Genomic DNA, 27,581 nt, shown 5'->3' with positions numbered 1-27,581 from the left:
TGACTTGGTAGGAACTCGCAAGTGAACCATACATTGACAGTGAGGAAGTTGGAGAAAAATGAATGGAATAGAAGCAATTGAATATCATGCACTATACAAAGAGTAATTAAGCAAGTCAAAGGCCGAAAATTTGACTTTTTCGCCAGAAATAATGCTTTTGATATCTTCTAACAAAACTTAGATTTAGGTTGTATATCCCACAATTTTTTTTAGTGAGGTATATCTCTACAAAATGCTCTAATACCCTGGTATATCCCATCAAAAAACTCTATATATAAATATATTATTTTTCTATGTAAAAGTATAATTGTGCCCATTCACGAGCTTTCGACCCAAGCTTTGTGTAAACTGCTCGTTAAGTGTTGATCCGAGCTCATATCCAAGCAGAACCACCACGAACCGAGCTTTGACCGGAGTCGAACTCGAATGGTTTGCAAACAGGCCATAGTGATTATCACTCCTAGGTATGCCTGCCTGGTGAAAAATGGTGTGGAAAATAAAAAGATTACCGTTGCCAGTCTGTCATTGATTGATGGCTTGCTCGCAACCTTACGTTTTTTGATCTAATGGTCTTGCAAGTTGCAATATGGCATAGATGGCTCTCTTTTCGTTTCCTTATACTTTTTGAGCTGCTGAAATTTCACAATTGAACACAATCTAAAAAGTTTAGCACAACAATGTTTTCTCTTCTTCAGCAACTAGCGCAACACAGATGAATACAGCGCTCAAAGTTTTTCTTCCATGTTAAGCCCCATAATTATAAATTTATACAACTGCGAATGATTTTAACTGCAAAAAGAGCTCGATGAAAACTGCTTCACGACTGAACAATTTGCCATATGGCATCATTGTTGTTGCTGGGAACTTCAAAAAATCTCAATCTCAACCCCCTAAGGTATACTTCTTCCTCTCTTTTTTGTATTTTTTTTTATTTTTTTTATATATAATTGCACCATATGAGGTTTTTGGCTATAGTGCACAATTTAGATGATAATTGTAATTTATGGTTTACTTACTTTTTTTCTTTCCTTATTTGGTGGGTGTTTTTGAATTTTTGGAATTAAATTGAGAGTTCGTTTGGTTCATTCATTTTGGCTCCAAGAAACAAAATCAATTACGTATTCTTGTTGTTCTTGTTTGGTTAAATCCTCATCAATCTATTACCATTTTGTTGACAAAATACATTAATTTGTGGTAATGGTTACCATTCGCTTTCTAGTCCAGGCTTGAACCACACCCAATAACAATATTCATTTTTATTATCATTCCCCTCGTCTATTTGTTTCCATTCCATATCTTGAACCGAATGAGCCTGAGTACGAGCTTAACTTTGGGGATTAAGTCACTCTTGAGTGTTTGGGAAAGTTTGATAACTTGGGGATAAAATTGCATATTAATGATAGTATTGTAGGTATTATTATCATTATGTGCCTTTATGCATTCTATGTTGTTTGTTTGTAGTTTATAGGATCTTTGTGAAAGTCGAAAGAGTTAGCACGTGATAGATTGTAACAAAGAGAGGCTTGATCACAGGGAGTGTAGTTTAGGTGAGCTTTGAGAATTGGCATAGTTGTTGATGACGCTAGACTGCGGATGTGAGCACTGGTTGTTAAAGTGAGAATTGTGAAGAGCCAAGCCAAGTACGCCAGGGGTTAGGTTGAGCCAATCATACATATAATGAGTGAAGTTGTCTTCTGTAATTTTAAGGTAATTTGGATTCTATAATCAAGTGTGCTTAGCGTAACTTGGATTGATCACGGATTCACAACTCGCATCATGTGGAAGAGATTGTTGAAATTATGGTTTTTTTGGAATTAGAAATTGGTATCCCATCTATCGAAAGGGGATAGTAAAACTTTTAAGTAGAAGTTTCTCTTTAAATCTCGACCACTTTCAATATTGTTTGTTAAATATGGAAGAAAATGACAATTGATAAAAACGTTGGGGGTGAGAATGTTTGTCGGCGAGGAAAACTATCAAAGGATGAAGTAAGAAAGTTTCCCTTTTTAAATCTTTCCTTTCTTTTATGAGGGGTTATGACTTATGAGATTCCATGATAGGGTTGCTTTCAAATGGGCTTACAGGTTTTAGGAGGAACTTTTTATGTGGTACTAGTGATAGTATTTTGTAACTAATCAAGACATGGGTTCCTAACTTGCGAAGGTGGAGATTGTCATATAGGGGCTTTTGAACGAGGTGGGACAGATGTCTAAATCATTTGAAAGGTTTGCAACGAAGGTTGCCAGAGAGGGAAGGGCCATGGAGGAGTTTTAAGATGGCTCATTGGATAACTTTGTCACAGCACTTAGTAAAGGACTCATCAAGTTCAAGAACAGCATGTTGGGGTGACTACGAGCCATCCAGCAGAAGGGTCATGTTGCCTTATGCTTTAAAGACGTGATATGGTGTGCGCCAATTTAAAAAGGGGTGGAAATTGAAATTATTGCCACAGTTCAAGGTGCTGTCCCTTCAAGATACTTAACAATTTCTTATGGGTTTTCAAACGCTACTTCACGCCAAGCTGTTTCAGTATGATTCCTTTGTAATTTTTGTCGCCATGATGTATTTAGCTGGTGACATAATTCTGTGGTTTAAGATATAATAAAGATGTAAAGAAGGGTTTTGGGACAAGTTCAAGAAGCAATTCTACCTTGAGAATGTTGTGGAACCTGCAATGAGAAAGCTATGTGAATTAAAGCACACGGGGTGGACGCATGACTAGATCAGTCAGTATTCAACTACTCATCTCTTTCAATATCCCCAACATAATTGAGGGTTATCACCTTATCATATTCATGGACCATCAGCAACAATTGGCAGCAAGATTCGAAGCCGTGTCGTGCCTAGATTCTTAAAGCCGTTGCAATGGTAGAGTCCTTAACGAAGTGGCAATTTTTTTTTATTGATTCCCAATGAGACACTCATTGAAGAAGGATAAGCAGAAGCTGGTCATTGACTACCGATCTTGTGGGGAAGATACTTGCCAATCGAGGGCTATAGTAGGGATTCGGGAAGGACAAGGTCAATAGAACATCAGCTGAGTTTTCTGTTTTTGGAAATAGTTCCTAAGAGTATTTTATGTTTCTTGTTAAAATTTCTGCAACATTGTATGTATTGGTCACTAACGTGAATCCGTGATTCCCGTTACAGTACATCATAGACTTTCAAGTTGCTTATTTTCCCCCCTTGTAGGATTCTGAACCACCTCCAAGAATCAAATCCAATGTCAAGCAGAATTTGCAGTTTTTGAAGTTATGGAAGGTACTGAATTTTCCAGTACACAAAACAATCTTGCTGATGTGAAAAATTGATCTCCACTTTCCAGATAATTGTGTTTGTAGGAGTTCCAGCAAAAAAATTCCAGCATACCTAAGCCAGCTACTAGCTATCGTAGAAAGAGGGTGGAGAAGGAGGACCTTCCCCCAGATATAGAACTCTACAAGGATCCAACATTGTCACTCTATTAGTAAGTTTCCGCTTAGGTAAAATCCTTCTTCAAAAGTTAATGTAGTTTTATGCATCTCAGCTTTTGATGAAGTTACCTCTGTTCTATATTCTAATGCAGTACAAATCAAGTTGTTGACTGTGCTGTCCCTGTCTTGCTTGTTGATGGTTATAATGTTTGTGGCTACTGGGCAAAACTGAAGAAGCATTTCATGAGTGGGCAACTTGATATAGCGCGGCAAAAGCTAATTGATGAACTTGTGCAGTTCAGCTTGGTAAGAGGTTTGTGCTTTTCTTCTCAGATTGAAAATTTGGCTTCTGGATGCTGTTGCACATCTAGAGAACTTTTGAGTTGTTGACTGACACAATTAAGAGTCTTAAAATTTTTTAAACTAACAAGTTAAATGTAAAATAGATCTGAATTTTTTTCCCTGACGTTGTATTTGGAATTTGGGTTGTCTAAAGAGCAAATGCCTACCCATTAGCTGGTCAAGTATGACTGATCAATATATGCAGCAGCTGTATATTGCTTATGTGAATCTCTTAGGTGTTTGCATGCATTTGTGGAATGTAAGACTTACATGTAATTTGCAATGACATACATGCTTTTGTTGTAACTTTTCTGTTTAACTTTTTCGAGCCACCACTTATTCCATAATCTTGAAAACTTAACAGAGGTTAAGGTGGTGACTGTATTTGATGCCATGATGTCTGGACTACCTAACCACAAGGAAACTTTTGCTGGGTATGTGCTTCTAAAGCTCGACTGGTTTTGCTTCTTGACTGTTGCTTTGTTGTAATGGAGATCCCTACTTATTATCTTGTAACCCTTGAATCTGGATGAGTGATAGAATTGATATCAGAGTAATGAGTGTGTCAATAGGCAGCTTTGGAAGCAAAACACTAGAAAGCAACAAATAGTAATGTCTCTGGTGTTCATGGTTATGGCAGCAGCTGGGTCTTCTCCAGCAGCATCTAGTCATGATCAACTGTTAGTGCCTTTTTTTTTTATATATATTTCCTGTAGCCAGTTATCAGACAAGTGATGTAGAATGTTCTGCGAGAGCTTCTCTTAGTTGTCTTCCTTTTGTTAGAGAAAACTTGTTAACATTCTGTAAAATGCGGAAACAAAATAGATCATGAACTGATTTTTAACAGATATGACTCTATACGGATGAAAATAAAATATGCTACTGTGGTGGTAGAGTCAATTACCTTAGTTGGAAAAATTGTCCAAGGTTCCAATTTCTTTTGCTATCTAGGAGCTAGTCCAAAAGGAAGGGAATTGGATGGAGATGTGGCTCATAGAATCAAAGCAGGTTGGTTGAAGTGAAAAGTTCCCATGGGGTTTCTATGTGATCGTGGCATGCCCCAAAGATTGAAGGGAAAATTCTACTGGAGGACAATTCTACCTTCTACCTTCTACCTTCTACCTTCTACCTTCTACCTTCACTGTTATGTAGTTATATGGCATAGAATGTTGGGCCGTGAAACACTATAGCGTTCATAAGATGAATGTGGTGGAGATGCATATGTTACATTGGATGTGGGGACATACATGAAATGAACGATTGAGGACAGTGTCACATAGTTCGTGGATCGCTTCGGATCACGGAACGGGTACGGGAACGCAATTCGCGAGTTGGGAGAATGCCGGATTGTAGGGGGTATTTTTTCGGTACGATTTTTTGGGTCATGGTTCACTTTGGGACATTATTTGGTTCGCTGACACTTTTTTGCAATATATTTTTTTTCATTATGAATAAAAAAGGTGCATTCTATAAAGTATTTTAAAAAAAAACTAAATACGTGTTGCAACAAAATAAAAGGCAAGAGGCGTTTGAAAAAAGAAAGTTCTAAAAAAAGATATGGGGCTGCCAGCAAATTTAATCAAGTAGTAATTGTTAGTGAACAATACAAATTAACTAGTTGGTGGGTCATAATCAAGAAAAAGAAAAGTCAATAAAGTAAAAAGGGCAAACAAAAGTGCCAACTTTTTTGATATCTCCTCTCCCGTTACTTTCCTCTTTTTCCTCTAAATTCATTAAATATGTTTTCTCTCTCCTCCCACTCTTTCTCTCCTTTCCCCCCTTTCTCTTGCGTTCCTTAGTTTCTTTTACGCCTTTTCTTCTGCCTCTCATTTATTGTCTCTTCTCCTACCCCTCTCTCTCTCTCCTCTTGTTGGTGCAAAATTAGTTCGCTGACCTTGCAAACAAGTCAATGAACACCCAGTTTGATATTGAATGCCTTGGGAGACTTAGTTGCTGGGGTTACCGGCGTTGCTAACTTACTATGTTGTAATTTAATTAAAACGATCAAACTACAACATAAATTAATTTCAGGCGAAAAGCAATAAAGAGAGCAGACAGTAATAATTAAAGCACAAAATTCTCATACATGCCACAAACTTAGAGATGAATTTTACAATACACAAAGGATAAGCTAGGCTGGCCAACTAAAGAGGAGACATGAAAGCTGTTACCTCCATGGTTCCCTGCTTCAATTGGAGTGAGAATCTGAGATCTTGCCTAATGGCGCTAGAACATGCCTAGATAACTAAGCTAAATATAAGGACTAAACTATGCTACTGCTAAGCTATGCTAAGGAATTAAGAAATGCTAAAGTTTGATGGATTGTTCGTCTTTTTTCTTGATAATAGTTTCTCTATTTATAGAGAATCACAACGTGTAACTTCCATGCATGTTTGGGGGAAAATGTTTGAATCATATTTAATTCAAACCTTAACTGTTTTCTAGCCCTGAATAACCGTTGCCCTATAATGCACGTTTGTCTGCATGTTGAACCATCTTTTGATTATCTTTTGATTGCTATTATTTCACTGCCTTTGACTTTCATTTCTTGATAATCCTGATGATCTTCCTTTGGATTTTGTTGACTTTTGACCTCTGTTAACTTCGCTTAATGGGCTTTATACTTATATTGGCCCCTTATGTTAAAACATAAATTAAACCTTTTGAGTCTTGATTCAATATAACATAATAAATAATACTATACATTCGAAAATGATAGTAACAAATTACCCCCTGATTTGTGGAGGGATGTGCTGAGCACTACACAAATTATAAGTAGAAAGAGACTTCTAATGGTTATAGCCAATATCATCCAATAGTGTTCTAAATGTGACTTCTTCCATTGTTATAAGGTGATCAATAAATGCTATTTTTGGATGACTAAAAAAGTCACCTTTCTTTTTGGCTGTTATGAAATCTATTAAGAAAGTCTCTTCAAGGTTCCCGCTTGTAAGGTTATTTGGTGATAACCAACAAGGATTTACATTGTAGGCCATGAAATCATACCAAATTTGACATGCACATTTGGATTGTACTAAGACTCTTGATGATGATCCATCCATCATTACTTTAATCTTCTTTTTAGTTCATTCGACAAAGAGCCTTTTCAGATACCTCCAAGGGACATTAGGCTTACATATCTCTTCTGTGATGACTTTGCCCCATGATTTACAAACTAGAAGAAACGTCACTTGATCAGTCCTTTCAAGTTTTGGAAATATCAATTTTTTTACGAAATTTAAATTAGACCCTATTTGGAAGGCCTTAGATTCTCTTTTATTCTTCGAGTTTTGTTGATTAACAGGATTTTCTCCACAATATTTTTGAATAGAGGAGGTCCATTTTGTGGATTTCATGCTTAGTAAACTCGTTCCTATCTCAAGATATGATATTCAATGCTTTGTGGTGATTCGAGCACGTTGATGGGTATGGCATATCTTTTGTAGCACGTTGGTTAAACATGGGAAGATATGTATAATCCATTATGGTTTAAGTCTAAGATCTTGTGGAGATCACATATATAAAGACTTAGGTGCTTTAACTATCTGATAGTTATATCCTAAGTGCTTAATTTCGTGGGAAACTAAAAACACTTGTTTAGGGAATATAGTTAATAAATGGGCTTATGATTGATTCAATTTGGTAAATCAAACACCACTTGTGCTAGAGCAAATTAATCATGTTATTCACAAGACTACCATTTGAGGTAACATTGTTACATTTGTACTATGACTTATCTTTTTAGAGATAGAATCACTAAGAACATTTAGATTAAAAGGAATTGTATCTAGAGACAACATTTTGAAATGTTCCCTACACAATAATTTTATAATCATCCTGTATTTTTTAGTATCTAACTCATATCGTGCATTGTTCTTGGTAACTCCGAAATAATAGCCATTTTCAAGGGAGTACTTGAACCTTGATTCAAACAAAATTTCTTTGGTGACTGCCATTCCAAACATACCTCTTATCAATCAGCGAATATCCAGGAAGGGTAGTGTCTTTTTTGGATAAGCAACTTCCATAATTTACACAAACATTTAAAGTGGATTATTTTCCCGTGATTTTCATTTTGACCCTCTTCCATACTAACCACTTTGAGGGAGGACTTGGTACTAGAAAGAACTAGCGTTTTTGCATGTATCGAGTTCATTCTTTGTGGTCTTGGGAAGTTGAAGTTGGTGGAGATATCCTTTTCCCACTTTCTGCAAACTGTTAGTAGTTTGTCTTGTGATTTGTCTTCCATCTTTGGCCAAATGTAGATGGATAAGACATCCATGTTAGAACCAACCTTCGTAGTGCTTGATTCGACTACTTCAAGGTCATCTGGCTCCACGACAGGTTAATCTCCAAAAACCTGGGCTATCTTCTCTATCTATCAAGCTCTTTCATTTATAATAAAAGATCCTTTGTCTTTTTCAGAGCCATTAAAGGCATAACAATGATTAAAACAGTCATCATCAAATTTAGCCGCCAAATTTACATATGATTCATTATTCATCTTGATTTTTTGAAATGAAAATGTTATGATTGTATGTTGTGGCTATGCCTTTTTAAAAATCCAAGTGGTTTGTCCAACGGTTATTATTTGCAATAACTTCCGGGATTGGTTACTGGGTAAGTGTATTTAACTTTTAAAGAAATTTTGACTTTTCTTTGATTATCATCTGTTTTAAGATTTTACATAAGAAATCAATTTCTTGATAGATCTAAAGCTTTATATACCATCTTTTAGACATTTGTGTCTCATATTATTCCCTTGAGTCTAGTGTACATTTTATGAACAATGTTATTCAAGTCCACAACTTTATACAATATGGAGATGTATTTAAAAAGGGACAACAAACTAACAATTATTCCATTAAGAAAAAATATCATCGAATCATGAACATCTTCAAGCAGATATTCACTTATTAAGTTAACAATTACGTAGTTTTCTAGACAAGTTCTAAATTATGCACTATCATCAGAATTACTAGTAAATTCAAAATATTGCTTGATATGTTAAGCGTGAAGATGGGTCAAACTGATAATGATTTCAGGCTCCTCGTTTTCATTAACGTCAAGATCATCATCATCTAAGTAGTCTTCATCAGGAAATAGAGGAATATCTCTTTCCAACAAAGTCTCATGCCACATGAAGAAAGTACATTTGTATTTTATGAGTTTTTTAAAACTCTTGTTTTCTCCTGAACCCGCCCAAGCTGCCTTCACATATTATGGACTTGTGGTATTTCAATGTGGGTTTAGAGAGGAAATATTTTTTGATAATGTTTTCTCCCCATGCTTTGGAGACACTCATCATCTTCAATAACTCATCTTTCTCCATTTTTGGCCAAAGATTTACTGCTAACAAATCCATATTGCTTATAATGAGAGTAGCATTGGACCCTTGCTCCTTCGGATCTTTAGATTGGATCTTTGGATCCTTTTCAAAGAATTTTGTCACCTTGGATTGCATTTCTTCATTTTTTCATTTTTGAATTCATCCCAATCTTCTTGTATTATGTCCATGTTGAACCGATGTATCCAGCATTCCCCATGAAAATGCAAGAGGTATTTGTTGGTTAGCCATGTCTAAGAATTCTTGGGCTTTGATGATGAAACAGAGATGTTGCGAGCAAAAAACATCAGAGTTAGAAGGATGTATTTATAATACAACATATAACTGTTTCGATATTTAATTATAGGATATGTGAGCAGTAGGCAGTTAGATGTCTAAGCGACGTGATACATAATTTTGTAAACACCCTTAACCATTTTAAGTTAAGGCAATAATGGGTAAAATGGGTTCGTCCAGTAACCCCTCAATGTGTCGGTTCAAATTTTTTTTTTTTTTTTTTTTTTTTTTTTGGGAACTAAACTTCGAAAGTAAAATGAACATTTAAAGAGAAGAAAAGATTTGTGGTTTTATCATTCTCTTATCTTCTTTTTGAGGACATCTTGTCCTTTTCCATTGTATCCTTCTTGAATTTAACACCATTTAGTTTGTTTTGGGATCAAAAAGTAAAGTCATCGTTGTCTATGTTCATTTGATATATTCTACAATTTTCTATTTGTATTTTGCAGAGTGGACATTATCTACTCCGCAGACTCATGTGCTGATGCATGGATAGAAAAGGAGGTTATATGCACACTGTATATACTTCAGCTTCCCAAATTCTTTTAGATAAGCTGTCATACCTGCATTAAATCTGATTCTTTGTCTTTTTCTGCTGTATTTCCTTTTTGTCTCATTTTTCTGTTATGCTCTTCCCTTGACTACCTTTTCCTTTTTGTGTCTATCCAAATAAGCTCTTTTCAGTAGAGAACTCAAGTGAGAAACATTGTATCGGAGATTTTGAGGGCTATACACTAGATAATATATTTCCTTGACTAGAAAAGAGAGAAGATTATATCTTCAATTCTTCATCCCACCTGTATAGATCCTGTGATCTTACTGTATTGTTAATCTGAGTCAAACTCAAATTCAATTTGAAGCTGTTGTATACAGTTCTATCTGTGCACCACACTTGTTCACAGAGATCTTGTTATTATTTAGTCCAAGGGTGAATTTATTCAATTTAGTTTACCAGATATCAGATATGATGAGTGCAATTGTTACTTTCCCATGCTTAGCATAATCAGCCATCTTGTGTATTCTTTATTTGTGTAAACAGGTGGTGGCACTGAAGGAAGATGGTTGCCCAAAGGTTTGGGTAGTGACATCTGATCATGCTCAACAACATGCAGCTTATGGAGCGGTATGCATTCCCCTTTTATCTACTTTCTTAGACATGAGACAAGGGAGTTGAGTAGATAAGAGTTACAGTGAATTGGGTGAGAGAATACAGAGAAGATTACTTGTATTATTAGGCACCTCCAATAACCTAAGGCTCAGACTGGTTTGGCAAATGGCTTGGATGGCATTTTGGCTGGAATTTTGGCTTTTTAATGTGGTCAAAAAACTAAATAATATGTTAGTAGGCTGCTTCTGACAGCTGGCTTTATACTTCAATTTTCAGAGACTCAGGGACTCAGGGTGCCATTGCTTCTGCTTGTACATTTATAAACAGCCCAAAGTCTTTTGACACCTAGAAGTTCTATTGCCACAGGCTCAGGGTGCACGTCCCCGTAATTAAGGCTCCGTTTGGTTGGGCGTAAAACATTTTCAGTGTAAACTGATTTTCGTGGAAAATAATTTACAATGTAAAACACAAATCCAGAATTAGTTTTCCGTTGTTTGGTTTCATGTAAGAAAAATGATGACATGAAAGGAAAATGCAAGGGAAAGTAAGGAGGTATTGAGAAGAGTGTACAAGAGAGATAAGGAAAAGGAAGGAAAATAGTTTTCCTTTCATTTTGAAGGGAAAATGTTTTTCCATAATTGAGAGAGCAATTTTACTCCAATGGAAAATGGTTTTACACCCCTTCGCCAACCAAACAATGTAAACTTGAAAATAGAGGAAAACAGTTTCAGGAAAATGTTTTTACGTCCGACCAAAAGAGCCTAAGTTTTATCCATCTATACTGAATGGGATCAGACTGAAGGAAAAAGCCAAGTTGCTTCCCCATTAAGGGGACCTTTATGGACACATTGTGTTAATTACAATTAAGTTACCTACCCAAACCCTGCCACAGCAGGAAGCAGGAATAATGCTGTGTGGCTGTTGTTTTTCTTCAAATAGTACCCCTCTCCCTATTCTCCCCACCAAAAATAAAAAGCCTTCATTCTCAACTAAGAAGATGATCTCTCTTCTCTTTGTTTCCTACAAGCCCTGAGTCATAACTATAGTTAGGAGCCAAAAGAGCTGCAAGTATATGAAAGAAATTCAAGACAAGCAAACAGTAAGTAGGAGAAATCTCTAGACTCTTCTTGCATTGAAAATATATGTAGACCCCTCAACACCCTTCCCACTATAGTTGCATTTGCGATAAAATTGCGATAAGTTGCAAATTAACCGCCTTGGCCATGAAAGTGGTTGTGAGTGAATCCAAGATTTAAAATCATGCACAACTATACATGATTACATGCAGTGGAGGGAGCATTAAAATGAAATATATTCTTGTATCTCTAATTGCTAATGCTCTGATTGTCACAAATATTTCAGGGAGCTTTTGTTTGGAGCAGCAAGGCACTGGTCTCTGAGGTAAGTTGCCATGTGTCACATTATGATGCCAATGTCTCATGCTTGCTCCATGCTCTGGGTTACATCTTTTGTATGGGATACTGTATAGTCTGTGTTTTAATTTAGTGGTCAGTTTCTGTTTCAGAATAGATCCTGGTTACAAGCTTTTAGTTGCCTGATCACTATCTTTAGTTCTATGGTTTACCCATAAAATTTGTTTTACGGTCCAGAACAAAGAAACTATAGGCTAAGGGTCTTTTCTGAGATCTCTTTAAACTCTGGTGGTTTAGTCATTTTATTTAGCTAAACTCATCTAATTGATTACTGTTGAATTGTGGCCGAGGTCAGCATTCAAAGGGATGTTCAACTGATGACCTTGCTGGTGTCTGAGGTTTGTGCTGATTCTGGCCGTTAGGCTTAAAGAGCAACATATATGAAGATTATGCTGCTATGCGTCCATTCTTTCTGTTGACCTTACGTTCTCTTTTCAACTTTTACTGTACAGTAATGCCTTCCTCACTAAAGTTCACTATTCGTAATGAAACATCTAGCCCAGTTCTGGATCAAAAACAAGAATGAAAACGAAACCCATATTGATTCCTTTTTGAAGCTGATTTTTCCAAACATCTTCAAATTTTTCTTTACTGAGGCGTAAAAGAATCGTCCCTTGTTTTCATTGAGAAAACCAGTTGGTGGCTCTTAGTATCAACCTATGTTGCTCAGACTCTTCATTTCACCTCAAGTACTCGTGTCGGATCCGCGACATTCGGACGTAGCTGGGACACTTGGACACTTCGTTTTGGGCCAAAAGATTGAAAAAGTTTTTTTTTAAAAAAAGCCGAGTCGGAAACTTGGACACATATCCATGTTGGACGTGGGTACCGAGTCCGAGCAATGTAGGTATCAACCTATGAGGGAAAGTTGCATATTGTTTGCTGACTCGTGTATGATATGCATTGCAACTAAGAGATGAACTAGTATGACATACGAATTGAGAATCAATATCATTTAAAATTTGTGGAGCCTCATGACTGGCATTCACTTGCTTTCGCCTTGAGAGTTGAGAATCCATGCACTCTGTTGTTTCGTTAAAACTCTTTACCCATCTATGCAGAAGTAGTAATCTTGTGGTATCGTTTTGGGATATGATACCTCTAGTGAAGACGATTTCATGCCATGAGATAGAAAATGTCACCCATTTCTTAATGAAAGTCATCTCATAGTTCTAGAATAATTTTAAGAGCCACCCCTATATTTAATTGCGATTCACTGCTTTCTTATTATTCATCTCTCACAAGATTTACCACATCCATTTCTCACAATAATTACCTCTTGGGTTATCCTGGAAATGTATTATGTTTCCAGAAAGAGTAGTGTATCATGTTTTAAATAATCGTCTACATTATTTATCCATAATATGAAAGTTGAAGATGAACAACATTCATACTCCCTTCGTATTGAATCTAATGATTATGACCAAGCTCCATGCCAAACTAATTTAAGGCGAGAAAATGCATGGACTTTCGATGAGTCTTTTCACGTACGACACTATTGAGAATTGCATTGCAAGTTTGAAAGCATATGCAGATAATAGGGATCGAGTTTGTAGGCACCTCAACATTGACCTCGTAGTGTGGCTTAAATTAGGGCAAAACAATAGTTAAGTTGCTATTGTTACGGTAATGCAAAACTGGTAATTTTATATCACAACTCCCAAAGATAGGTTCTTAAAACTGGAGACTTGGTGCAGCAATGATTGGTTCGAATCCCGATGCTAACTCCTGATCAGCGACCTGCAAAAAGGGACCCACCCTGGAGGTTTGGGTGGTATTTCCCCCTCCGATGCTTAAGTCAGATGTCAGGGATGTAAATGAACTTTTAGAGAGAGAAAGTAGAGAGAGAGAGAGAAGAATTTATGGCAGAATAACAGTACTATGCTCTGAAAAACGTACCTTTCACCCTGAAATCAAGGACTATTTATACTGTTTGAAATGACTGTTGTACCTTGATGTCACCCTAATTTGGGAGCATCTGATTGGCTAATCAATGAAATGGGACACGTGGCAGCTGTTGGTTGGTTAATACACCTTACTTTTATGCAGAGGTGCAGGCCACCTTTACTGGGCCCGAAGTACAATTTTTGGGCCATTAGGGGGACTTTTAGTACTCTTCCTTCAGGGAAACGTACTTTTAGCCCTGCAAACTGTTGGCCCTTTGTACTTTGCTTGCATAAACGCATGCCACATGTAGGGCTCTGATGAGGCCACGTGTCAGCCTGATAGCCGTTGATTTTTAGGCTACAACATTTGCCCCTTAAAAGAGGGAGTTATTATCTTCTAGGCGCCAAGACGGTTAATCTTCCTCTTTTAACCGACCTGGAACTGCCCTTCTCTTTTTCAAAAAAGAGGTGCCACTTTGCCGGTCTCCACAGGTCAACTCCTATGAGCAACGGTTACTTTTCACCGCCTGAGGGGGTCATTTTCACCCCTATATAAATATGTGACTTAGTCGCTCCTGGAATCATTTTAACATTGCTGAGAAATTTTCTAGAGAGAGAGACTCTGCAATTTTTACTGAGCTTTTAGAGAGATAAATTACTCCCGTCCAAGTTCTTGCAATTACCACTCTGCTCGTCCGAGGCCTCAAGTCGTCTTTGACATTCGTCCGAGCTTTCCTCTACAGGTATTTCTTCACTCATCCTTTTTTATATTTCCAAGCATATTTTAAGAAAATGGATTCGTCCTCTTCCTCGAACAATTCCGGCCGCTCAAGGGTTGGTGCTAACCCTAGAACAGAGGGCCTAACTTCCTCGGCATCTTCTAGAGTTGGTCCTATCTCGGCCGGACATGCATTCTTTTTCTTTAGCCATGGACGGCAAAGTCAGACGACCCAGTCTTTACCTGTGCAGGGTAATCTGGCGCGCGTCAAGCAGACGGCTCGTATCAGAAGAGGGGTTACCATGCCGGCCTCTAGCTCAGAAAGAGAGGAATCAACTGGCCGGATTCCTGCTGAAGGAGAACGAGAGACCCAAAGCGCTCGTCCTGCTAACCAAACCCCTTCTCCTGAACTCGTCCAGGAGGAGTCTGAAAGACTTGGTTCTCCAGAGCCCAACCCGTCAAATCCAAGAGCGGCTTCTGATGTATCAAATGAGGCCGAGAGCTCTTCTGCTGCTGGCAGTGGCTCAGACGAGCCATCAACCACATCTTCTGAGATAAGGAGGCGCCTGGGCCCCTTGTCTGACCCTAGATACATTTTGGCCGAATCTGGCTGGCTAGGACGAGTAGGTCGCCATCTAGACCACATTTCTTCAGCCATACCCATGCCGGGGTATCGGTTTGTTCTTCCTGGCCGGGAGGACACTATACTTAGTGCTCCTGCTGGCCATTTTGCTGTTTACCGTCTAGCTTTAGATGCCGGACTACGCTTTCCTCTTCATTCCTTTATTACTAGAATTCTTTATTATTATAACATAGGGCTCAACCAACTTGCCCCAAATTCATGGCAAAACATTTTAACCTTCATAGCCGTCTGTGAGCTTAAGGGCGTCCAGCCATCTATGGCGGCCTTCTCACAAATAAACTATGTCTCCAAAGTTCCCAAAACTGTTAATGGGGCTTGGGTGAGTGTTTGCAATAGGCAAGGCTTCATGACGTCTTGGGACAAGACGTCCAAGATGCATGCTTGGAAGGCTGAGTTCCTGTTCGTCCAGGCTCCAAATGAAGCGGTGGCCAGAAAGTACCGTTATACCAGCCGAGGTGCCACCAATACTGGACGAACTGCGTCCTTTCTGGAGCTGGAGGACAGCTCGGCTGAGCACCTGATGGAATACTTTAAAACCTCAGAGTATTCCATCGATGACGTCTCCTTTAGAGGTCCGTCCAACTGGATCCCTTTCAAGGAGATGTTCTACAACGACGACTTCTTGGTTGCGGCCGGGCTGAGGCCGGCCGCTGATAGAGGTATATCTTCCAAAAGTTCTAAGGGAAAAACTCCTTCGTCTTGAGATCAAGATTATCACCTATTTTTTCTTCTTATGCAGATTCAGCCAAGGCAAAGCTACGAAAATCTTGGATAGGCGACATGAGCGCGTCCAAGTTTACTGACTCCCTTTGGAAGGAGTTCAGTAAGTCCGGCGCTGAAAAAAGAGCGGATACACTGGTATATAAATATTCCCTTTTTTTTTTTTTTTTTGACGTCCTGCTTTCACGAAGAGTAAACCGTCCTTACTGGTTCAAGACGCTTTGCCTCTTCAAAGAGCAAACCGTCTTGGCTGTTTTTGGACGCTTTGCCTTTGGCAAGAGCAAGTCGTCCGAAATTCATCTTTGACGTTTTGCCTCTTCGAAGAGCAAACCGTCTTGGCGGTTTTTGGACGCTTTGCCGTTGGAAAGAGCAAGTCGTCCGAAATTCATCTTCGACGTTTTGCCTCTTCGAAGAACAAACCGTCTTGGCTGTTTTTGGACGCTTTGCCTTTGGAAAGAGCAAGTCGTCCGAAATTCATCTTTGACGTTCTGCCTCTTCGAAGAGCAAGTCGTCTGAAATCCATCTTTGACGCGTTGCTTCTTCAAAGAGCGAGTCGTCCTGACTGGGTTTTGGACGCTTTGCCTTCTCGAGGAGCAAGCCGTCAGAAATCCGCTTTGGACGATTTGACTCTTGGAGGAGCGGATCGTTCAAATAATATTTGAACGCCTTGCACTCTTAATCTGTGCATCAAAATATATCTTTAGGACGAGTTCTAACTTGCATCTTTTTCCAGAAAAACGCCCCAACGTCCAAAGCGTTGGCGGAAAAGGCGGCCTCAAAGAAGAGGTCGGCCCCAATTGGCGAGGTACCTCCTCCTAAAAAATCCAAAGGCTTCACAGCCAAGAAGAAGAAACCTGCCCGGCCTCCACCAAAAGTGGTGATCAACATCCCGGCCGAGGATGCTTCTCCGGCCACTGAGGAGAGGAGCCTGATCCCTTACGCCGCGGCCGAGCAGACTGAGCAACCAGAGGCCCTTGCTCAACTGGAAGTATTCGAGCTGAAGCCGGACACTTCTGTGGACGGGTCAGCTTTTTCAGGGCCGGTCGCCAAGCTGGTAAATCAGATGCCGGAGGCTTATAAGACGGCTTCCCTTTCTTCTGGTGAGTCCTACTACTCAAACTTTGTTAGGACCTTGCGCGTTGGCGGACGGCCAATGAGTCCCTCCAACCGTCAGACAGTCGTAATACCCATCAAATATACTGACAAGTCAACTCTTTCAGATAAGGGAAAGGGCAAAGCTGAGGAGGCTCCAGCGGGCTCTCCCGTCCTCTCGGATGACGAAGCTTCGGCCGCCTTTACGAGGATGAGCCCGGCCGAAAGGGACAAGCTCAAGCTGGAGCTCTTCAAATGCTTCCCTGAGCCTTACATAAAGGGTTTAAGGGGAGCCTCTTCAGGGCATGTTGGCTACATGTCTCAGCTGGCTGCAGAGGTAAGCTTCTCTTTGGACGCTTGAATTCCATACTTAAGATATATATTAATTTTTCTAACATTCGTCCTGACTTTTCTGTCCTCCTTCCATTTTCAGCTCTTTGCTCGCAGCATGATAACAGAAGATTGGGCGAAGGAGCTTAGAAAAGAAAACAAAAAGCTCATCCAAGATGTGACCGCGGCCGCGGACCTTGCTCAGTTCAAAATGGCCGAGCACTTCAGGAAGTGCTGCATCAGCAGTCCAAGCTAGCCTGGGAGATGCGGTCAGCCGAAATTGAGTCCCAGAATAAAAGTTACCTACTTCGGCTGACCGAGATGCTGGACGAGAGAGCGTCTCTGGAACGCTACCTTCTGGACGAGAGGAACTCAGTCATGCCCATGGCTGCAGAGTTTTACAAGGAAAACCTCGTCCTGAAGGTTAAAAATCAAACTCTTCGAGCTGAGGTGGCGGCCACGATGGAAGCGGCCAAGGGGGCTTTGAACACCGACATTGATACCACAAAAGAATGGGCGGTGCAGGCCTTTGGTATGATGGCCGAAGAAGAGGATATCCCCAGATATGCTCGTCGGTTGGAGTTCCAAGAGAGTTTGCACAAAGCCATCATATCAGGAGCAGAACTTCCTGTCTTCGAAGAATCCTCTGAGGATGAACTTCCTGTCTTTTTGCTTTGTTAAATTAATTGACTTTGGACGATAGTATATAACTTTAAACATATAAATCAAACAAAGTCATAGAGAAGTAGAACTGTATTATATGAAGTTTGCTTGACGAATAGTCAAGATACATGTATACATTCTACTTTTTCTTTGTAATGCATTAGTAAAAGATTACAATTTAGCAGGATGCCCTAAACAAAGTATTTCTTTAAAGTGTCAGAATTCCAAGTCCTAGGAATGGGACGTCCGTCCAAATCTTCTAGACGAAAGGTGCCATTCTGAACTACTTCGATTATTTTGTAGGGTCCTTCCTAGTTAGGAGTAAGCTTGCCTAACTCTTTGGCTCGGCCGACCGTTCCATTTTCTTAAGACGAGGTCTCCCAGCTTTAACGGACGCCTTGCAACTCTTTTGTTGAAGTCCCTTGCCATTCTCAACTTGTATAGTTGCATTCTAGCAAAGCATTGCCCCTGACTTCAGGAACTAAGTCCAAAGCCGTCCTAAGAGCTGCCCAGTTAGCATCTTCTGAGTACATCATTATCTTAAGGTGGGTTCTTCAACCTCAATAGGAAGGACGGCCTCAGAGCCATAGACCATCATAAAGGAGTCTCTCCTGTGGAATTCTTGGCCGTTTCCTTATTGACCATAAGACCAGCTGCAATTCTTCTACCCAAAGCCCCTTTGCATTGTCCAACTTCTTTTTTATCCCGGCCGAAAGAATCTTGTTAAAAGCCTCACTTGCCCATTAGCCTGTGGATGAGCTACTGCGGCAAAGTGAGCCTTGATTCCTTGGTCAGCCAACCATTGACGAGCTTGGTGTTTCAAATTGTGGCCCATTATCAAAGACGATCGACTGGGGCATCCAAACCTTGTAATCAAGTTCTTCCAGATGAACCCTTTGACGTCATTAGTGGTGATGCCCTTAATGCTTCAGCTTCAACCCATTTTGTAAAGTAGTCCAAGCTACTATTACAAATTTCTTCTGGCCGGCAGCAATAGGAAAAGGCCCAAGAATGTCCATCCCCCATTTAGCAAAGGGAAGAGGAAAGAGAATGGTCAAGTAATTGGACGGCTTTTGATAGATATTACCATGCTTTTGGCAACTATCACATTCTTGGTATAGCAGGGCGTCTTCTTTTAAGGACGGCCAAAAGTAGCCCGTCCTGAGAGCCCTTTCTGCCAAAGCTCTTCCTCCAATGTGGGAAGCACAAGCTCCCTCATGCAACTCCTTTAAAACGTCCAGACCTTCCTTTCGGCTGATGCATTGAGAAGAGGCCGATTTAGGATTTTTTGTATAGAGTCTCATTCCACAACTCAAACCACTTGTCCCTTGCTTTCACATACTTGGCTTCAATGAGCAAGAGGCAAACGGCCAGTTTTCTTAAATCAATGATTGGCTCATCCACTCATCTCTCGGCTGAGAAACAGACTTCTCCGGCCTCAATGCTCTTGGCCGCCTTTACCTCCCAAAGACTGTTCTAGGAACGTCTCCTTCAGCCGAGCTGGCCAGTTAGAAAGGGCATCAGCTTGATGGTTCTGATCTGGGCACTGATCTAGGACGAACCTCTTTAAAGACTTGATCTCTTCTTACAAATTCATATACTTGCTCATGGACGCTTCCTTGCATTCAAACTCACCATTGACCTGACTGACGACCAGCAGAGAGTCAGTTTTAGCTTCAATTTCCAAGGCTCCAGCCGCTTTGCACATTTTATGCCGGCCAAGAGAGCTTCATACTCTGCCTTCATTGTTGGACGCCTGGAACTTGAACTTCATTGCATATCAAACTTTCCCTTCTGGGGATTGAAAGATATCCCTGCCCCACATCCATTCGCAGTTGAGGATCCATCACCATTAAGGTCCAATGACGCTTTCCCTCTGCTGGATCTTGGACGGGTTCTATACTGGCCGGGTAAGCTCTACAATGAAATCAGCCAAAGCTTGCCTTTGATTGCCTTCGAGGCTCAAATGTTAAGATCAAACATATTGAGCTCAACGGCCCACTTTAAACATCCGGCCAGAAGCACCATTTTTATGCAAACTTGCCTCAGCGGCTGATCAGTATAAACGGAATGCTTGTGGTAAGGAAGTAAGGCCTTAACTTCCGGCTGGCCATCAAACAGAGCCAGGCCGAACTTTCAAGGACGAATACTGCTTTCGCATCTTTCAAACATGGCTCACAAATAGACGGGTATTTGCACGCGTCTCTCTCAGCCAAGAGAACACACTTACCGCGAAAGGTGATACAGCCAGGTAAATACAATTTTTCACCTTCGACCGGACCGATCAACCTAGGCAGCTGCCGAAGATGATCTTTTACTTGCTGAAGCGCCACCTCAGCTTCTTCCGACCACTCAAACTTGGCATTCTTCTTGATACTTGCAAAAAAATGGTGACATTTGTCCCCTGATTTTGAGAGAAACCGTCCAAGAGCAGCCAAACAGCCCGTCAACGCTGAACTTCTTTGACTTTGGACGGCGAAGACATATTCATAATAGCTTGAATTTTTCGGGATTTGCCTCAATCCCTCTCTGATCAACCAAAAATCCCAGAAATTTCCCAGCAACTACGCCGAACACACATTTCTGCGGATTGAGCTTCAACTTAATTTCCTCAAAGTGAGGAAGGTTTCCCTCAGATCGTCCAGATGATCTTTCTCTTCTTTACTCTTGACGATCATGTCGTCGATATAGGCTTCCATATTTCGCCAAGCTGCGGCTGAAAACCGTATTAATGAGCCTCTGAAATGTGGCTGGCGCATTTCTTAGGCCGAAGGGCATCCTGAGCCATCCATACAATCCTTTCTCAGTAATGAAGGAAGTCTTATCTTGATCATCCGGCCACATAGGAATCTGGTGGAAGCCGGAATAGGCGTCCATAAACTCAGCAGGGCATGGCCGGCCGTGGAATCCACCAGACGATCAATTTTGGCAAGGGAAACTGTCCTTAGGACAAGCCTTGTTCAGATCCTATAATCAACGCACATTCTCCAAGTGCCATTCGGCTTTGGAACCATCACAACATTTGCTACCCAATCTGGGTAATATGTTTCCCGGATGAACTTAGACTTGAGCAGCTTTTGAACTTCTTCATCAACGGCCTTATTTCTGGCCGGCCCCAGGTGCCTCTTCTTCTGCCGAATAGGCTTTTGCCCCGGCTCAATGTTGAGCTTATGGACGGCCACTTCAGGGTCTATCCCAGGCATCTCTTCTACAGCATAGGCAAACACATCTTCAAATTCTCGCAGCAACGCAACTAAGGCGTCCTGAATTTCTGATCTCAAAACTGATCCAATTTTCAATGTCCTTTCCGGACGCTCTGGATTCAAGCAAATCTCTACTGGACTTTCCACCGCTCTGGACGTTCTAGTCCCAGACTCATTATAGCCATTATCTCTAGATGAATGTTTTCTTCTTTATTGCCAAACACTTTCTCTTCTTGCTAGGCAAAAGCATGGACGGATTGCTTTCAGGAAGAGGTACTCTTGAACCTTCTCAATTCTTCTTAAGCTCAACAATTTGGCCTTTCAATTTCTCGGCCGATCATCTCCTTGTCCTTTGGACGCTCTGCCTTCTCTTTCCAGATGATGGTTTAAGAGTGGTGAATAGCATTCTCTAGCAGCTTGCTGATCTCCATAGAGAGATCCAATCTTTCCCCCATCACACTCAAACTTCATTAACATAGGTGGTCACAATGACATTGATGTGATTTAAGGTAGGTCGTCCGAGAATGACATTATAAGCGTCAAGTCTCGTACTACCAAAAATTTCACAAAAAGCGTCCTGGCGCATCTTTTTCCCCTACTGACGGGCAAGTGACTTCCCATGGGTGATGACCCCTCCGCCAAAACCAATTATAGGATGATTTACCGGCATCAAATCATTTTTTCAAACTTTAACGAGACAAACAATCAGCACTGATTATATCAGTGGACTTCCGTATCAATCAGAATTCGCCTAACCCTTAAGGTTGGCAATCTTCATTTCCACAACTAGGGATCATCATGCGCGTCCTTATCTTCCCGGTCCAGCTCGCTGACCACTATTTTTGGAAAAGGATCAGACTCGGCCTGGTTGTGAGCATAACCTGGCTGAGTTCCCTAAATAGATTTTGTGGGCCCGATTTGTTGGACTTCCAGCCGCAAATCCTCCTGAGATGACCATTACTACATCATCATCCGTGCTATCTCCGTCCATCTTTCTTCCTTGACGGTTATCTCTTTTCTGAAACTTCCTTCCTGACGAGGAGGTAATTGTTCATCTTTCCTTTTCGAGCCAACTCTTCTAGTGCTCTCTTCAAATGCTTGCATTCATTGGTTTCATGCCCACAATCTTTGTGAAAGTGACAATACTTGCTCTTGTCTTTTATTGGCCGGCGCCTTTAGCTCATGCTGATCTTTTATTTCCATCAAAATGGAATATTGATCTTTGTTGAACTCTATTGGTTCAACTGAGGCCGCCGGCTCGACCGCCTACTTCTTTGGACGAGGTGGTCATAGAAGTCATTGCCCAAGTCTCAGCCTTTTGGGCGGATTCTTTTTTGGCTGAACAGCTTCTTCACTTTCTTCACTTCTGGCTGTTTGCCTCAGCACAACACCTCTGTGGCATGAATGAATGCTTCAGCCTCCTCAAGCTTCCGTCAAAGTAGTGATTTTCTTCTTACCAAATCAAACTTAAAACTTCCTGGTCTTAACCTCTGATGAAGGCGTCAAACGCCACACCGCATTAGATCTTGGATCTGCAATGCTCTAGATTAATCTCTTCACATAACCTCTCAAGGCCTCCTTAGGACCTTGGATGACTTTACCCAGGTGCATGCTTGTCTTTTCTTGACGATTAGCCACAAAATGACTGGTGAATAGAATGCTCAGTTCAGTAAAATTATTCACTGAGTTAGGTGGCAAGTTGTTAAACCATTTTTGCGCTACCCCTTCAAAGTAGCTGGAAAATTCTTACACCAAGTAGCATCGTCCACCCTTGGACATACATGATGCTTGTAAGCTGATAGGTGATCGTCCGGATCAGTAGTTCCGTCAAAAGGTTCAATGGTGGGAGCTTAACCTTTGGGAAAGGAGGGGACTCCATGATCCTGACCGAGAAAGGAGTGGCCAATTGATCTGGAGTGCCGCCACCTGCCCTCAATGGGTATGTGCTCCTGACGGTACTCTTTCATAACCGGATTAGATGAGGTGTTAGCTAAGGCTTGACGCCTGTACACCATGGCTGCAAAACTGTCTTTTCCTGCCTTGGCTGAAAGCTGATGGCCACGGCTTCGCCACTGTTCTGGACGGGAGCCTTAAGGACGGATCCTTCATATAGGCGTGGAGCCAGAGGCTGAACGCTGCTGGCTGCCGCCCTCTTGGCCTCCAATACTCCCTGCATCAGTCTCCATCATGTGACCAGTAGGAGGGATATTATCTGCTGGACGGACACCAGCTTCCAGTCCATCTTCCTCCTAGAATCACTAACGACTGGCTGCTTTCCTTTGGAAGGCGGCCTAGTCAATCTGGCCGAGGTGGCCGACTAGGTCCTGGACGACCCTCTTGGGATCGCCCTTTGAGCGGGCAGCTGTCTTCCTCCGGACTCACTGAAAGAACAATATTGTTCTTAATCTGCTCTTCCATAACAGCGGCCATTCTTGCCTGGAAGTCATTCAACACATTTTCCAAATGACCAGCTGTCACTGGACGGTCAAGATTCTCTGGATGACTGGAGTTACAGTCCTACCCTCAGATGGAACGGCAGCATGGCCTGATCTCGTCCACGAGGTGGCCTCTCGTCATCAACGTATCTTCACCTGAACTCTAAAACTTCTGTTCCTTGCGACATTCGATGAAGTGACAGTCCGTCATTGTTGCGTCTCCCCACAGACGGCGCCAAATGTTATGTAGTGAAAACTGTAATTATATCAAACTCCCAAAGATAGGTTCTTAAAACTGGAGACTTGTGCAACAATGATTGGTCAAATCCCGAAGCAAACTCCTGACCAGCAACCTGCAAAAAGGGACCCACCCTGGAGGTTTGGGTGGTATTTCCCCCTCCGATGCTTAAGTCAGATGTCAGGGATGTAAAGGAACTTTTAGAGAGAGAAAGTAGAGAGAGAGAGAGAAGAATTTATGACAAGATAACAGTACTATGCTCTGAAAAACGTACCTTTCACCCTGAAATCAAGGACTATTTATACTGTTTGAAATGACTGCTGTGCCTTGATGTCACCCTAATTTGGGAGCATCTGATTGGCTAATCAATGAATGGGACACGTGGCAGGTGTTGGTTGGTTAATACACCTACTTTTATGCAGAGGTGCAGGCCACCTTTACTGGGCCAAGTACAATTTTTGGGCCATTAGGGGACTTTTGTACTCTTCCTTCAGGGAAACGTACTTTTAGCCCTGCAAACTGTTGGCCCTTTGTACTTTGCTTGCATAAACGCATGCCACATGTAGGGCTCTGATGAGGCAACGTGTCAGCCTGATAGCCGTTGATTTTTAGGCTACAACAGCTATGTTTCTTTAATTTTGTTTAAATATGTAACATAATTCTATATATTTAAGGGTCGTTATTATTATTAATGGAATATTTCGTGATTAGTATTTTCTGTGATTTAATTACAAAAATCGACAATAGTAGCTAAATTATACGATATTAATTTTCGCCAATATGTTTTATCACAAACATATAAATTATTTACACTTAAAAATCATTAATCGATTCTTAAACAATCGATAATAATTAAAAACATGGGATGAAAGTGCTTGGAGAGAATATATGGTGGGTAACTGGGTATATAGAAAGTAGGAGAAAGAATGTAAAGATTCAAAATAATAGATCATTAATTGGGATAAAGAAATGATGGAAAAATCAATAATAAATCACGAGTATGGTGGAAGAACGAGGAAGTAATAAAATAATGGATAATCCCAAATTTTGGATCGTCGATTGGGTTTGGTCTTAAGATCATCCTTTGGTTGTACTCTAAATGGTATCGATTAGGATAGTATTCTATGGTTATAATTCTACCACATATTAAACTCTCCCATCATAAAGTTTGCTGTGATTTACAGATTAAGGCTTCAAAGAAGGAGATGGAAAGAATGCTTCAGGAGCAAAGGTGTGTCAGTTTTGAAAAATGGGATGTTACAGCTCTACAATTTCACCATTATAGTGACAACAATACTTGTTTATCCACATTATAGACATACAATCTCATTTATAAGTTGTTTCTCAGATCTACTTCCATGCAAGGCAAATTGCTGAAGCACAACCTGGACACAGAAGTTGTAGATGCTTTGAAAGACCTTAAGATGAAGTTGTCACAAAATGATGCAAGGTAGATGTCCAATTAAAGTTTGTTGTACGTGTAAGTATATATGGATACCTCAACGAATTCTTTGAATTATCTTGAGTAGGTTGCAAAAAGATTAGAGAACAATTTTTCAATTTTTATCTTCATGTTACATGATCAACGAGTTTCAATTAACTTGATTAAAATGCAACCCCTGAGCTACCACTCGGCTCTTTCACAATTCAATTTTATTATCGTATTCACTAAATTGATTTTTTAGCAATTTTTTTTATCACTTTGAACTCGTGAGTGAATATTTTTCCTCTCAAGTAATTCATTATAAAGGGAATGAGGATGTAAGAAATAGTTTATGGCGTTGCAAGCAGCAGAATGTCACTATGTTTTGTGTTGAATTGCAGACAGTGGATTCAGGTAAGAGTTGAGACTAGTTTCTTAAAATCAGATTCGCTCCTTTAACTTTCAGCTGTTGGATATTTACCTTTTTCCCCTTACTGTTCAAGTTGCAAAGTGCAAGTGGTTTAATATAATCACTCTTGATTGAAAATGTGGTTTAATATAATCTGCTACCACTACTCACTACTGTGCTTCACAGATTACCAACTGCTTCTGTGCTTTGAAGCTATGCTGCTCTGTAGTCTATATCGCGCTTTCTTATTTTTTTTCTTTGTCTGGAGATCTATATTGCTTCTAATTTTTAATACCTTTAGTCGATTCAATGAAGCAGTTCATTATAGTTTAATAGAATGACCTTGCAGAACTCTGCAGAATACAATAACGCGTATGTGACATATTATCGTGGAAGTTACGATGCATCTTGAAGTATTGGGTTAAAATTCATATTTACTTGCTTTTTCTAGAGGGTTGCAACTCTTGCAAGGAGCCATCATATGACATGAGTTCTGTTAGTAAACTTGTAGAAATTTTTGTGAGTGGAAACAAGCACAACAAAGTATGATATGACATGAGTTCTGTACTCCGGTGGCCTGGTTGAGCATATCTTGAATATTCTTTTGTTTTTTTTTTTTAATTTATCTTGAATATTTCTCACTAGTAGATGTTTTTCAACTTCATAAAGTTGGCCCGTCTATAATTAGCCAATGCCCAAGGGGCTGCTTGTGTTTCTAAAGCTTGGTCATACTTTAGTTACTATATACAACAGTATGATTTATTTGGCATTTTCATACCGCATATATGTGGAGTGGCGGACGATGGTGGTGTGGTGTTAGTGATGGATGTGTGATGGTGGATGTTGGTGAAGGTTTAGCGAGAGAGAGAGGGAGGGGGAGGGTAAGTCTTGCGTAAGTTTACCGTATAAGTTACAATGATCTCTTTAGGGAATTGAGGACTTTCATGTAAAAGTTTTTTTTTTTTTTTTTTTTTTTTTTATATAAGGAAAGAAAGGACTGGGGGCCTGGGGGATCCCAGGATTTGGGCCACCCTAAAGCATCCTTGCGGATGAATATGGCAAAGGGTAAATCAGGAACACCAAACCAGAAAGTCGTGTTGGTCGTAGAGTGACCACGATGCGCCATCCAATCCGCAACCGCATTAGCTTCTCGAAAAACATGACAAATTTGAACATCTTCAAAGAGATGAAGATCTTCACCTGCATCTAAAATAATGGAATTAATCATCCAAGGAATTTTCCAAATCTTTCTTATAGAATTGATAACAACCACATTGTCACCTTCAAGAATAATTTTACCAATACCCAGAGATCTATCCCCTCTAATACCTTCATTGAAGCCTCTCGCCTCCGCCATAAGAATGGAATCAGACACATCTAGGACCCTAGCCCCACAAAGCATTACTTTTCCTTCAGGATCATGAATAACAAACCCAAACGAAGCTTGACCACTTGAGAGTTTAGCACCATCAAAATTAACCTTACAGTAGTCCAAAGGAGGGGGGGGGGGGACCAACTTACCTGATCTCGGTTTTTAGGCTTACTCTGTGGCCTAGGTTGAGAAGCCACCTGAGCATCTACAACATCAGCCACATCTCCCATAATACCTAGTTTTTTAACATAATCTCTAATCATCAGACTAGCCTTTATTGGGGAACAATTTTCCTGTCAGAAAACTACCCCATTTCGAATGTACCAGACAAACCACCAAGTTATAGCAATGCACTCAACTTGCTACATCGAGAAAGAGGCTTTCAACTCTAAATAGTACTCGAGGAAGGGCACATCATTTGCAATAACAGGGGGAACACTCCACTTCAAACGTGACTATAGATCCTCAAACACATCAATTATAAGGACACCTAGAAAGAAGATGAACTGTGTCCTCCGAGTGATGATTAC

General features: G+C 40.4%; 1 protein-coding gene across 4 annotated transcripts; it reads left to right on the top strand.

The window, feature by feature from the left end:
• Nucleotides 1-461: 461 nt before the first annotated feature.
• On the top strand, nt 462-25,493 carry LOC104896988 (uncharacterized). Of its 4 annotated transcripts, XM_010683785.4 has the most exons (11): nt 469-895; nt 3,193-3,261; nt 3,342-3,466; nt 3,566-3,726; nt 4,120-4,189; nt 4,328-4,435; nt 9,828-9,882; nt 10,418-10,501; nt 11,849-11,887; nt 25,032-25,078; nt 25,196-25,493. In XM_010683785.4, the coding sequence occupies exons 1-11, from the start codon at nt 806-808 to the stop codon at nt 25,299-25,301; spliced, it is 954 nt and encodes a 317-aa protein (XP_010682087.1). In that variant the 5' UTR covers nt 469-805; the 3' UTR covers nt 25,302-25,493. The 4 variants fall into 4 exon arrangements, 3 of the variants coding, with proteins under 3 accessions (XP_010682087.1, XP_048503223.1, XP_010682088.1); XR_002040276.3 differs by lacking the exon at nt 25,196-25,493 and having other exon boundaries at nt 462-895; nt 9,828-9,896; XM_010683786.4 differs by lacking the exon at nt 4,328-4,435 and having other exon boundaries at nt 477-895.
• Nucleotides 25,494-27,581: the final 2,088 nt, after the last annotated feature.

The sequence above is a fragment of the Beta vulgaris genome, chromosome 6 (genome assembly GCF_026745355.1).
Source record: "Beta vulgaris subsp. vulgaris cultivar EL10 chromosome 6, EL10.2, whole genome shotgun sequence".
Classification (NCBI taxonomy): Eukaryota; Viridiplantae; Streptophyta; class Magnoliopsida; order Caryophyllales; family Amaranthaceae; genus Beta; species Beta vulgaris.
Note: the sequence above shows the minus strand (reverse complement) of the source record. Positions and strands in the feature narration are given on the sequence as shown.

What these genes read in the sequence shown, in the direction of transcription:
- LOC104896988 (XM_010683785.4), top strand. Translation starts at nt 806, where the DNA reads ATGAAAACTGCTTCACGACTGAACAATTTGCCATATGGCATCATTGTT. An exon ending in GCATCTAGTCATGATCAACT is followed by an intron (nt 4,436 to 9,827) that starts GTTAGTGCCTTT and finishes TGTATTTTGCAG; the next exon opens with AGTGGACATTATCTACTCCG. An exon ending in ATGCATGGATAGAAAAGGAG is followed by an intron (nt 9,883 to 10,417) that starts GTTATATGCACA and finishes TTGTGTAAACAG; the next exon opens with GTGGTGGCACTGAAGGAAGA.